This window comes from Dryobates pubescens, chromosome 7, assembly GCF_014839835.1.
Source record: "Dryobates pubescens isolate bDryPub1 chromosome 7, bDryPub1.pri, whole genome shotgun sequence".
Classification (NCBI taxonomy): Eukaryota; Metazoa; Chordata; class Aves; order Piciformes; family Picidae; genus Dryobates; species Dryobates pubescens.
The window spans coordinates 17,035,886-17,049,609 of NC_071618.1; the positions used below are offsets into that span (position 1 = coordinate 17,035,886).

Here is a 13,724-nt window from a genome sequence, read left to right on the forward strand (position 1 = left end):
CTTACAAACTGCCGAGACATTTCCTTCAATGTTCAGTTACTGAACACTATTGCACTCCAGACACCCACTAATAAATAAAGAGGTGAGTGCAGCTTCCTCCTGCATCACCTGCACTGCTAACACTCCGCCCGCTACGGCTGCTTCATTTCTCTACAGCCACATCAGGAAGCCCATCACCACATGGGGCGATCCTGGGGAGGTCCCTGCTTGCTTTTCAGTACAACTTTGTCATCCTGCATTTGCAGAAGTACCTTAGAGCCACACACCAGCATCTGTGCCGGAGTGGTAATGTTCCTCAGAGCACGCCCCTGCGCGGTGTCAGAAGGCCTCGCTCTGCATTGTCGTTTCTTGAAGACACTGCCTTCCGCAAAAGGAATCTATGAACAGCAGTCACGCATCAACCATCTTCCTCCTACTGACTACATCCAAACCTTGTTTGGTTTTTCAGGATGTAGTTTCCCCTTTCCCATTCATTCTCCAAGTAACACTGTCCTGTTTGTTCTGACTGCTTCCAGTGTATAGCGGAACCCTCCAGGGCCTTGGAGGAACAAAGCTACACTGCTCTAACATCAGTGCCTTGCGTCAATAATTTATTTATGAGGGACCATTTTATTATTCCCTAAAAGAAAACAAATTTAAAAACCAGAAAACCATTTTCTCAGCTGTAGCTTTTAAAACAATGGGAGGAGAAAAAGCCAGCTGAACACAGGCAGGCCTTTAACAGAAGATGGATCACCTCTAGCCCTTCCCTGGCACAGAGCTGGCTGTGGGTGTTTACAGCAGCTTCCTGAAGCCAAACAAGGCTCCTGTACGTGCAGCATGTGACACATCACTTGCACTGGTCATTCAATAGCCACAGAAACATAGAATGGTTTGGGTCAGAAGAGACCTCCAAAGGTCATCTAGTCCAACCTCCATGCAGTGAGCAGGGACATCCTCCATTAGAATAGCCACTCCTGCAGTGAGTAAGACGACACAGAAGTGCCTCTACGAGCAGTGGCTCTCACACACACGTGCCACCAGTAATCTACACAGCAGAGGCCACCCAGCCTGGGTTGGGTCTAAACCACCCCTCAGAGACAGAGGGTTGATGACAGCCACAGAGGCACCTGTATGTGACTATAACCTCACACATCTTTTGCTTACTGTGAGTGAGAAAGCATGCACACAGGGCTGTTTGCATCCACCCACACCAGAGGGTAACAGGGCATTTCAGTGCAGCAGGTTCCTGTGTCAGAATCCTAGAGGTCCCGTGAGAACCATGCCAACCACCTAGAATGGTGTGAACAGCATTCTAAGCATCTTCTAGAGTCTAAACAAAAAGCTTTCAGACAGGTCAAAAGCAGAAGTCAAACTTCTAGAAACTCATTCCACTCAGAAAATATCCAACACTGGAGTTTAAGAGGCTGCTGGGGTGGTTTTGTACCATGAACTGTTAGAAACTACCACATACAGTCTTCAGCTCAAAGACAAATCTCTGCTGAACAAACACTGACCTTTGAATTGCTGTTGGAAAACATTTTACGAAGCCACATGGCCTCAACAATTATGTCTGTAAAGTACTTGAGGCAGGAAACAAGGAGAATCCTTCACTAGCAACTCCAATCACAGTAATAAAACACTTCCAGACTGAAGCCCTGATTTGCTGATTTCGTTTCTTTTAGAGACGCTGCTGGTACTTTCAAATGTTGTGAGTTGAAGTGAGGGAAGATTCCTCTCAGCTGATTGTTTTCCAGTTCAAATCCAATCAAGGAAACATCGATGAACTGAAATCCTGCATTCTAAGAGAATGGCTGCTGATGAAACTCATCAGTAATACATTCGGTGGCAGAAGAAGATTATTCCATAGCAGCTACAGACCCGGCAACACCTCACATGGCATTCACACACTCCCATCAATACACCAAACCAATTTTAGCTACATGCAGATAGAAAGAAAACAAACCAGACTGGTGGCTAATGGAAAGTCAGTCCCCTGTTCGCACACAGACCTTTGTTTCTGCAGTACTGTGGCTGTTACACGAAACGTAGAATTACTTCAACCAGTTTCACATAATACTGACTCACTGCTGCACCATCCAGCACAAGCAAAGGAGCTGTATTGCAGGGGAGGGCTGGAGTTCATTCCCACAGTCCACAGTACGCTCACCTCACAACCTCTACTGGGTCTGAGTGTTTGGGCAGAGAAGTAACAAACTGCTGCATAGTCAGGGAAATGTCACATCAAACTTGTTGCTCAAATCTCAAGCAGATTACTTTGTTGTTCAAGTGCAAACTACTCAAAAATGACACCTAACTGTCCCAAGCCACAATCATTAAGTATTTTCACAAAGAAGAGATTATTTTTACATTTCTTAGTTGAGAATTGCTGCCAAGGAAACCATCACGATTCGCTGCGGTTAACGAACGAAGCCAGCGGGAGTTTTCAAGTACAGCTAGACAGAAGCCATCTCCTGGCAGAGTGATCCTTCAGACTCACTCAGCATGCAGCCTCCCCGCCCCACCTGTGGCAAGGCAACACCGATGCAGCAGGCAGCCACCAGCGCTTCCTTGTGAGAACACTGAGAGAGGGCTCGCTTCGCCGAGCACCGCCACTGACACTGTGCTATCGCAGAGACTATTGGAACTACCCCGGCCCTGTTCATTAGGCCCTGATTCAGAAACACATATTTACATGCATTTTTACCTTTAAGCATATACTTGAGTCCTAAATTTATGTTTAAGTGTTGTCCTAAGTAGCCTCTTACTGTTTTCCATCTGCAGGAACAAACACATCCTGCATATATCCACAACAAATACACCAGCAGTAACAAACCCCCCAGCCAGCGTCAGCTTGTCAGGTTCACCACAACGCAAACCCTCTGAATACTAGAAGAGACAAGGAGCTTCCTTCCACTGCAGTAAGACTCTGGGTTAAGGACAACATTAGAAATTAAGATTTTGGGTCTTGAACTGAGAGACTTTTTATTTTTCAATGAATTAAGTAAAAAACAGCAGCAGCCACCAGAAACAGTCTTGGCTCTAACTGAAGTGAAACTTGAATGTAAATGGTCCTCCTCCAGAACCAAAGGGGTTGAATCCTTGCCATGTGTTCCAGTTCCTGTGGAAAGGGTTGCCCCCGCCCTGCTGACTCTCCGCATCCAGTGGGTCCTCTCCTGCATCAAACTTCCGTCTCATTTCTGGAGGAAACAAAACCAAGGTGGAATCAAGGCACAACATTTAGAGCAGCGACACCAGTATCTCTGATGACCAACAACCAATTTTGAACCCTCTCAGGCCAGAGAGCTACAAACATCACTTGTGTTGGTAGCATCTGTAGAACCTAAACGACTGAGCTTTTCAAAGCTGTCCCAGAGACAGCCAGAGGAAAGGAGAATAACCTTCTGAAAACACTGAACAAAAAACTTTGGATGGGACCTTTCAACCCTCCCTGCAGTAAGCAGGGATGCCCCCAGCAAGATCTTTAACTCATTTTGCCCCTGCTGAGTTTATTGAATCTGTTCTCTGACAGCTGCACTCACTCGGGATGGCCTGAGGACAGACCACGCTGTAGTTGGCCAATTCTTTACTATTAATAAATTCCAGTTATTGGTCATCCAGTAACATCGCAGAAGTCAGCGTGCAGAGTCCCAAATGTTTTCAATCTCCACCACACCCCATTCAAGCAGAGAGCTGTCTGGGGGCAGCAGTTTGGAGGCAGAAAGCATGTTCACTGTGGTTTTGTCCAGTGGAGACAAAACTGAAAGCCTTCCCCAAGACCCTCAGGCAAGTCACAGGCTATACAACCGCTGTGTCATTTACATCTTCATATAACTTTCCAGCAGCCTACAGCCCCTACTGGGTTTTTGATTGCACAGCACTTTTTCAAGACACCCATTTCAGCAAGGCAGAGAAGACAAGCAAAGGAGTTAGTTAGGGAGGAAATCATAAGACTGGCTCGAGAAGGAATGTGGAAGATGGCCTCACAGCACACTGCAATAGAACTTCAGGCAGAAGGAGGCACCCACATCCTTAAAGCATCTCTAGAGTTCATCAATCCTGGGAACCTCCACAAGATATTCCAAAAAGAGACCTTTGGAATAATAAACTTTTGTTTGACTTTAAAACAGAAGTCAGTGAGACACAATGAACAACTCCAAGTTTGAAATGGACTTCATGCAACAGACTGGACCCACCATAAGCGCACTGCTTTCTTAACACAGGAAGAGAAGAAAGGGAGAATGGGAAAAAGGGAAGCTGTAATGCTTACACTTGCTGCATTTTACATTACTGTAAAAATAAGTCCAGTGTTTAAGAGCAGTCATTACCTGGGTCAGTGAGGACTTCTTTAGCAGCTGCTATATCGATGAATTTTTTCTCTGCCTTCTTCTTTTCTTCCTCACTCTGGAAGTTATCAGGATGCCACTGGGATGCCAGCTTTCTGTAAGCTTTTATGATTTCTTGCTTTCGAGCATTTCTGGATAGATAAAAGCATAGGTAAGTTGTTCTGGTTGTTCCTAGGTCACATTAGTGAAGTTACAGGTTTATTTCAAACACTGAGACAGTAAATACAGGCATCAGGAAAATCATGAGGTGCTAGTTAACCTTTTGCAGGTAGCACTGAGGATCCTTTACACAGAAAAGAGAAAGCAGGTTGCAACTTCCAAGCACCCATGTACTTCCCTTGGAAAAATGCTACTGCCAGCTGCTGTGCAGAACACTGCTCGCCGGCTGAAGAACTTACAATCAGGTGAGTAACAAAAAGCATAAAGAGCAGAGATCAAATCAGTTCACAGCTGCAAGGCTGATGGACAGTAGTTCAGAACTGGACATCTGGTCCTCAGTAGAAAGGGAAGTTGCCTGTTTCTCAAGGTTAATGGCAGAAGTGTTTTAGATACTTTTAGTTACTCTTTTTGAATGCTTCCAATCTATTACACGATCTACCACAATTTCACTTTGTTGTTGTTTTCAGTAGTATCTTCCAGCCTTCATTTCTTCCCCAGTTAGTTGATATGACTCTCAATCATCTACATTAAGAATTTCTTGACAAGGGCTTTATTTCCTTTCTTCCCAATGTTATTTTTTCATTCTTTTTAAAAGGAACTATAAACAAATGCTACTTAAGAGCTGAATGCTGATAAACTAGCACAAGTAGAAAAGGGAAGGTAGCAAGGTACGGGAACAAAAACTAACACAGAGAACACATTTAAGTGATCAGCCCTAAATGTACCAGTTTAACAACCAACTTCATGTCATTGTCTCAGATACTAACATCTCACCTTTTTACTCCCAAGATTTTATAGTAATCCCTCTTCTGTGATTGCTTCAGCATCTTCTGGGCACGTTCTAGCCCCTCCCGAACCTGCTGGTCATTTTCACTGTTGGCTTGAGCAGTCTCATAGTCTTTAATAGCTTTTATTAAAGCAAAAAATGAATGAAAAAAAGATTACACAACTCTTTATAAACTTCTATCTAAACAACTCAACTTCTCACCAAAACAGAAGTTATTCTATGACTGTACTTAAGCAGCAAAGCTTATTCCAGCTTGGCCATGTTTTTGGTTTCTAAGTAGAAAACTTTGGAGCAGAGGAGATTTTCACATCCTAAATGAGTTAATTTTCTTTCTTTAGGTTCATCACACTTTCTGTAAAGGAGGGAGAAGGGAGGCTACTAGGTGTAGGTTACACCACCCTCTAGATGTCAAACGGATGAACATAATTGAGCGTCTAGGGCTGAGACAAAGCAGAAGCAGCAAGTTTCTACGACGAGTACTTGAGAAGGCCACTGCAGAACATTAGTCCCACACTGCTGTCTGAAGATGCATTACACAGAGTCTTCAAATTAAAAAGCCTTCTTCTCCCACAGCCTGCCCTTCAATCAAGAAGAGAGAAAGCCCCTCTCTCTTCAATGATAATGAAGATAGATGTCGGCCTACCAGTAAGTTCACACTGTTAGGGAAAGACAAATACTTGCTTTTTATACCTCTGCAGAGTGGCACCTTAATAGGGTTTTTTTTCCCAAAGGCATGCTCTTGTTTTTATTTCAAGAGCTGCATTTCTCAGGAATGAAAGTAACAGCAATGCTATAAAGTATTCATAAATTTTAAAGAAATTCAAAGTCTACCCTTTAAGTAAACTATATGACTCTTAACTGGTAACTGAATGCTTAAGTCACCAAGTTTAAATATTATTTGATATGAAGATTTATCTGGGGAAGCAACTGTTGAAGTCTTTAATGAGCCTGCTCTTCTTTCACTGTTATAATCCTCTAAGTCTCATTTGCAGATCCAAGTCTCCTAGGTTTCTCAAATTAGACAAAGTACTTGCATCAGATTATTTCCAAGCAGATGCCATTTCTCAGCAGGTGTTACATTTGTTTTCCACTGTTTCTGAGCAAGACAGCAGGAAGTGCTAATGAATTTGTATTATCCAGACACCTGATACCACTGCAATTTGGTTTTGGTGATTGAAAAGGAAAACAAAAAAAAAAAAGTAAAAATCTGGGAAGTATTTCCAGTGCCCAAACAATTTCACATGCAATTACAAGCAAAACAAGAGTTCCATTCACTTTCACATCACTGGATGCTCTCATTTCCTGCTTGAACAAAGCACTTGGGCTTCTGCTGGCATTTTCAATAATTTGTCCAATCATAAAAATAAATACATCCATAAATAAAGGGGGGGAACCCCCCAAACCAGCAAATGGGACTGTACCCTAAAGCATGTGCCAAGTATATGCTGTTGAAGCTGACAGTGAAATCAAAAAAAGAAAACACAGAGATTTCATTCTGCTGCTTTACTTGCTCCAGTAACTTTAAGCACCATCCCACTTAATCTGCTTCAAGTAACACTGAGGGATCCCACCACTACTCCTGCCAATGGAGACCAGATTGCTCAGCTTCACCGAGCATCAGATCACCTACAGCACCCACCACTGCTGCAAACCAGGCTGCTCAGGGGGCAGCTGTCTGCAATGACAGTACTAGATTTCCCTTTTTCGGAAGTGACTCCCTCATGTAAAGGTTGCAAGCGGTAAGCATATGAGAAACTGTTTGTTAGTGCTGCCCACCTGACAGCAAGCACATTTTGCCACTTTCAGCTGATGTGGCATCAGTTTTCATGGTATTTTCCAATTCTGCTCTTTGAGACCTAATTGCTCTCTGCACCTGAAGGATGGGACACAGGTGCAGGTGGAAGCAGGATGAGAGTTTCCTGACCACAAGAAGTTTGCTATAAAACCAGAAGACTTATTACCAATTCATGGATTGTTGAGTGAGGTATTTATCAGTTGTTCTCAGCCACTACTTAAAGCACTAGCACCTCACAAACCAACACAAAGAATCACTGCTGCTTCTTACTGGGCTATTTCAGAGAGCATCTTTTCTTTCTTCCATCCTGTCCTGTGACATGAAAGGAATAACTATTTTCCAGTACCACTTTCAATTTGAATACACGAGTCAAATCTGACTCTCCTTTTTTTCAACACAAGTCTTCACAACCTTTCAAATAGTAATCACACTGTAGCTCTAAACCTCCTAGCTGGCTTTTGTATCTTGCCTGCATCTTTAGAATGGTGACCAGGATTGGCCATCATTCCACGTGCAGAATTAATTTGCTATCAAACATGAGTTAACTGAAGACAACTCAAGTCCATGCCAACTCTATTAGAGGAACAGCTGAACCAGTGATGCCCTTATTGGGCTAGGGACTGTTTCCTCTACAAGAGTAGGGGAAGTTTTGTGTGTGTGTTTGGCTGGGGTTTTCTTTCTTATTTGACAAAACTTCTGTACCCTTTAGACAGACCCTTGTACTTATGACGCAAGCCAGCAAGGGAGTCATTGCACATCTGTCTCTTACACAAGCCCTGGATTATAAAAGTAATTAAGACCATTTGATGGGAATCAGAACTCAGCTATACATACTGAAGTGTATCTTGAACATTTAACAATAACTGCCTTCAAAGTTCTGAATTACAAGTACTTTGCAATTTCCTGTCTTTAAACAGAAAAATAGGTATCTCCAGCTTGAAATTTTCTTGAGGGAAGAATGAGAATCAGTGTGCCCCTTTAAGTACGAGGCCACAACTTTAATTGCTGTACTGTTCTCTGCAGCAGAGAGAAATCAGTCATCGTTTTATAACAGTAAAAACTGAAGGGCAAGTGAAGACACCTTCAGGCAGACTCATATTAAAGGACTGTAATACTGTTTATGGAGGCTCAGCTGGAAGGCAAAGTGCAACCAGAATCATCTCACTACAGTCAAGGGCAAGACGATGACAGGGGACACGCTGAACAATGGGCATTTGGAGGCACATGGCTCCACTCTGTCACAGTTGTCCCCTCAGAATCAAGCTAAACCAAGCTTGGCTGGTTCAAGCTCAGGGAGTAAGCTCTCCTCCCAGATGATCCTCTGTTTCTTTATGCCCCATAACAGGTAGGCATTTTCTCCAACACAAGACCTAAAGGTCTCTGTGCATTTGTGCAGGACCTTGTTACAAACCTTCTTCTCCTCTAATTTGCAAGAGTTGCAAGATTCTCTCACCCTAGAGGTATCACACATAGATGAAGCTTTAATAGAGACTAATGTCAGAAAGATCCAAATTGAGATGCATCAGTTTCAAGGAAACAGATCAGTTCTGTCCAGCAGTAGGACGCAAAAGGGTTATTTAAGAGGACTCACAGCAGGGCCTCTCTCCATACCCTCCTCTAAGCTCAAGATTCACACACCTTGAGGGGGAAAAAAAATCCTAAGTTTTCTTTGGGTTCTCCTTTGGCTGATACTTGTCAATCATAGAATGATAAAATGGCTTAGGTTGGAAGGGACCTCAGAGATCACCTACTCCAATCTCCCTGCCATGGGCAAGGATACCTCTCAACCAGACTTGACTGCTCAAGGCCTGGCCTTGAACACCCTCAGGCAGGAAGCATCCACACCCACTCTGGGCAGCCTATTCCAGAATCCCACCACCCTCATACTGAAGAGCTTCTTCCTAAGATCCAATCTAACCCTGCTCTCCTTCAGCTTCAAACCATTCCCCCTTGTCCTGTTGCTAGACACCCTTGTAAAAAGTTCCTCTTCCACCTTCCTGTAGGATCCCTTCAGGTACCGGAAGGCAGCTCTGAAGTCCGCCCAGAGTCTTGTCTTCTCCAGGCTGAGCCACCCCAGCTCCCTCAGCATATCCTCACAGCAGGGGTGCTCCAGCCCTTGGATTATTTCTGTGGACCTCCTCTGGACTCACTCCAACAGCAGCTGGAAGAATGCTTCATTAAAGACACTTCCACCTCTTAAATCAAGAGCTTTCATACAAGCTGTAATTATGTAGATGCGTACAATGTACTTTCAATTAAATTTTAGACGGAACTTTTTTCCCTTTTTGTTCATTTATAATTCTACTTTTCCCCAACACTGACTGGGCTCACTTCTGCTGTACTGAGGTACAGAAGATGGGGAAATGCCCAAAGGGGGCCTCATCCTGGTAAAGTCTTCCTTTTAGGTCAACATTACAGTTTTAATTGATCAAAAGATAGAAAACCACTGTCCTACAAAAACCAGAAAGGTAATTTGCCCTCACACTTTGTTTGGTTTTAAAGTGATTCCTTTGTAGAAAGGTCATCAGCTCTTCAAAAAGCTTGTGTCTTCCACCCTTTTTCTTGTAAGGGAGAAAGAGGTTTTGCCAGCCTCAGAGACAGACTAGGTCACTTTATAGGTACCAAGTCTACAGAGCTGATGAATAGGATGACCTGAAACCACACCAGTATTATGTTTTCATTTGAGTCAAGGAGGCCTGAAAAAATAAAAGTAGGTATCTCAGTTTTGAAGTGAACTTCAAGAGGTGAGCAATGCCATCTCTCAGCAGTTCATCCCTCAAAAAGGTAAAAAATCTGAGCATGCTATTATGAGAACAGCTGCTTCATGAATGTTTAAATTCATTTGTTGTTGTTGCTGTTGTTCAGTTGTAGTGCAAAAGATCCAACACCTGAACACTGAAAATGAAAATTCTTCCGCAAGTACTAAAATTAATGGAACTAGTCTTCTGTAGAGTTAAAGCCTGAAAAGTCCTTTTCCTCATCACACTTGACTGAAACAGCCCAATGCTTCAAAAACTGCTGCATGACTGAGCTCTGGGGTGGAACACACAGACTGTCCCAATTTCCTTCTTAAGCCTGGTTTCTTGTCAAAATGGGAATCACTACACTGAACTTTGAAGATTTTTTCTTTTACAGCACATCAGCACTTGATGCTCATAAAGAAGCCAGGTAATAACATCATGGTGTAACTCAGAAACACCCATTACTCAGTCCCAGCTTTCCAAGGCTGTTGATGGGACTGCACCAGTACTCATTTTATGCAAACCTCACACGAAAAATGAAACCTCAGCAGTAAAATCAGTTTGTCTCAGCAGCACCACAGATATCCATGGAGGTGGAGCAATGGCTGTTATCCTCTGCTCTCAACCTGTGCTAGGGGATGGAACGGTTTTGTTTCATACTGTCATCTAAAGACATTAAAAAGGAGCTCCTAAAATAGATTTACATCACCCTATAATTACCTTTATCTCAATGCAATTGTCTAACATTGCTGATTATATAGAATGTGTTTAAGTAAGTGAAGCTGTACAGTCTCATAAAACATCCTGAGCACAGCTCACTGGTGTAAGGATTGCTCCAGTGCAGATAAAACAAGTGCATTCCACTTATACTCATCAAGGCATAATTGCCAGCAGGTATTTCTGTAAATCCAAAACTATCAGTGCTGATTGGGGATAACAACACAGTGCAGAATCAAAATGCACATTAAAAGATTTCTGAAATATCAACTGCTTTTTAACCACCCCCACAAAAGTATGTGCAACCTGCATACAGCTGTACCTTCTTCATACAGGTCTTCCAGCAAGTAAGCTTCTGCTCTGTCTTTTAGTGCATTCACATTGGTTGGTTCCAGTTGCAGGACTTCTGTACAAACTTTTATGGCTTCTGTAGGCTGCTGGTTCTGGAGTGCAGAAAGTAAAACCAAGTTGAGGTAATTGTGGGTTTTGAGGTTGGGGGTGGGGCTGTCTGTTTTCAAGACATTTACAGAGAGAGCAGCAGAATTACCTTTGATAAGCAGTGGCAGATTCTCTCTTTGGCACGAGTAGCATAAACTGGGACTTCGGGCTCAGTTTTCATGACAGACTCGTATTTACTGATAGCATCTTCGTACCTGTTTAAATCACAACAACAAGCATAATACCACAAAGCATAGGGGACTGTGTGAATTTTGAAGTTTGTAAATAAATCAGATTTTCCACATTCACACAATGTACCTTAACAGTCTTAAAGGTGTATTGCAAGGCAACAGTATGAAGAATTCTTTCCTTTTCTGTGCTATAAGACAGAAAAGAAGGCACTGTGCAGGTCAGGCCTTTGCAAAACATAACTACCACCCCTCACTGTGCACAGGCAACAGTCTCTACATATGTCTCCTGTCCACTGTACACTTGGAATAAGATATCACCCTCTCTGGTATGAGATGGACTAAGTCAAGAGCCTTACTGGGAGCACTGTGCTATCTATTGCTTGGTACAAAGAAAGAAAAGCTCCTTATGCCAGCTTGAATCAGGTGGTTGTTTTCTCCTTTGCCTTTTCTCTGCAAGTCATATGATAAGATGTATTTTTGCTATGAGGGTTTCAAAGATGCTGGAGTTCCATGGCTTGAATAAGGAACTGATTAAAACATTCACCTAGAAATGCAACAATACAGAGGCACTGTCCATCATTTAACAGGGTGCATAAGGAATCCAAATCAGATCCATTTTTACTATTAAGGCACTGCAGTTACTAGGTGATTTTATTTTAAAGGTGTAGTCTTTAAAGATGTGTTCAAACAGGGCCACCTAGAGCAGGCTGCTCAGGACTGTGCACAGATTGATTCTGAATTCTCTCCAAAGAGGGGAGACTCTGCCACCTCTCAGGGCAATCTGCACCAGTAGATGCAAGGGGATGGTAGCAAGCATTTTCAGAATTTCCTGTTTCCGTTTGTAACTATTGCTCCTGGTCCTGTCACAGGGCACCCCTCAAAGATGACTGGCATCCTCTCTGAATCTTCCCTTTGGGTAGTTATATACAGTGATGAAATCACCCTGCAGCAGAGAAGGCTTGGGGAAACAATTCCAACTATCTCAGCCCTCCAGGCCCTCATTTCCAGGCCCTCCATCATCTTAGTGGGACTCTGCTGGACTCTTTAATCTCTCTTGTACTGGGAAACCCAACACTTGAGGAGTCACCTCATCAGTGCTGAATAACAACGTATGAAAGCTGGCAGACATTATCTGTATCTTAGTCTTAACTACCTGCTCCACAAAGAAGTTAAATATGCAAGACAGTGGCATCAGAAGGAATCAGAATTGGATTGTCACTATGTGAGTCAATATTTATTTTAATTGTAATTTGAGAGCTGTGCTCAGTTATCCACTTCAACTGACAGATGCAAAAAGCATCACTTACTCAACTCCTCAATCAATAAGCTGGCACCTCAGTAGTGATTTTTCTCTCTTTCTTTTTGTTTTAATGCAGCACTGAACACTTACCTGCCTTCTCTGATGAATTCCTCTGCTGACTCAATCTGCTTATTGAGCTTTTTCACTTGCTTATAGAGAGAGAAGCATTGCTTATGGTCCTGGTCCAGTTTCAGGCACTCCCGGACTTCACTTTTCATAGGGAGATAGGAAGGGGGGGAAAAAACCCAGCACAAAACAAAACAAAGACATCACCATACAGGAAATTCCACCTAGAGACACAATGCAGCATCTACCAGCTGTCCAGAGCAACCGCTGAATTCTTTACACAATCTCTCCTTTAATCCAAAAATGAATTTAAAGTGAGGCAACAAAAGGTCTCCCAGAACACACAGGGTATTTGCTTTTGGGTTTAATTCTGTTATATTGACAACCCTGCAAAGATTCAGAACCCTGAAACTGCCCAAGTGTTACAATAATAACTGACTGAACAACAGGAAAAAAAATATACCCTGGGAAAGAAATCATATTCAGCAGTTATCAGATAGAAAAGATTGTAATTTTCCTAGGTACTTCCCTCAGCTGTATGACAAAACACCTATGCAGAGGGATATTTTGTGCTGCCAAAACCAGGCAAAGCTCAGCTGTGACTCAAACATCCTCTTGACAGGAACTCAGCTGATCTTCAGCCTGGCTTTTCACTGTGAAACCTGTTTAATCAGACTCTGATTAAGGCAGATACCTCTTTAAAAACAGTCAAAATCCTTAAAAATAAAATAAAACAAGGCAAACTCCAGAATGGAACCATATGAAGGAATAAAATACCTGCCTCATAGAAACAACAGAGCACAACCAAGGAGTTATTTTAATAAAAAGATCACAAAATCTTATTTCATTCCTAAGCATAGACAAAAATATCTATTACTTGAAAATTATTAGGGCCTGCAAACAGTAAGTGGAAAAAACTAAGGCAAGGACAAAACTAATCACCCAGCAAGTCCAGAAGGTGCAGAACTTTCTTTATGTATAGAATCAACTAGGTTGGAAGAGACCTCCAAGATCATCCAGTTCACCCTTATCACCCAGCCCTTCCAGTCAACTAAACCATGGCACCAGGTGCCCCATCCAGTCGCTTCTTAAACACCTCCAGTGATGGTGACTCCACCACCTCCCTGGGCAGCCCATTCCAATAGCAAATCACTCTCTCTGTGAAGAACTTCTTCCTAATAACCAGCCTGAATCTGCCCTGGCAC

At 42.8% G+C, this 13,724-nt stretch overlaps 1 protein-coding gene across 1 annotated transcript in view; it reads right to left on the reverse strand.

Annotated features, from left to right (window-relative positions):
- Window positions 1-1,622: 1,622 nt before the first annotated feature.
- DNAJC3 (DnaJ heat shock protein family (Hsp40) member C3) overlaps window positions 1,623-13,724 on the reverse strand; it is a 39,597-nt gene continuing 27,495 nt past the window's right edge. The window contains exons 7-12 of the mRNA XM_054162962.1: window positions 12,544-12,663; window positions 11,072-11,177; window positions 10,847-10,967; window positions 5,259-5,391; window positions 4,308-4,456; window positions 1,623-3,179 (exon numbers count right to left, since the gene is read on the reverse strand). Of these exons, the coding sequence (XP_054018937.1) occupies window positions 3,022-3,179; window positions 4,308-4,456; window positions 5,259-5,391; window positions 10,847-10,967; window positions 11,072-11,177; window positions 12,544-12,663 (787 nt within the window). The 3' untranslated portion in view covers window positions 1,623-3,021. The remainder of the gene's footprint in view (window positions 3,180-4,307; window positions 4,457-5,258; window positions 5,392-10,846; window positions 10,968-11,071; window positions 11,178-12,543; window positions 12,664-13,724) is intronic.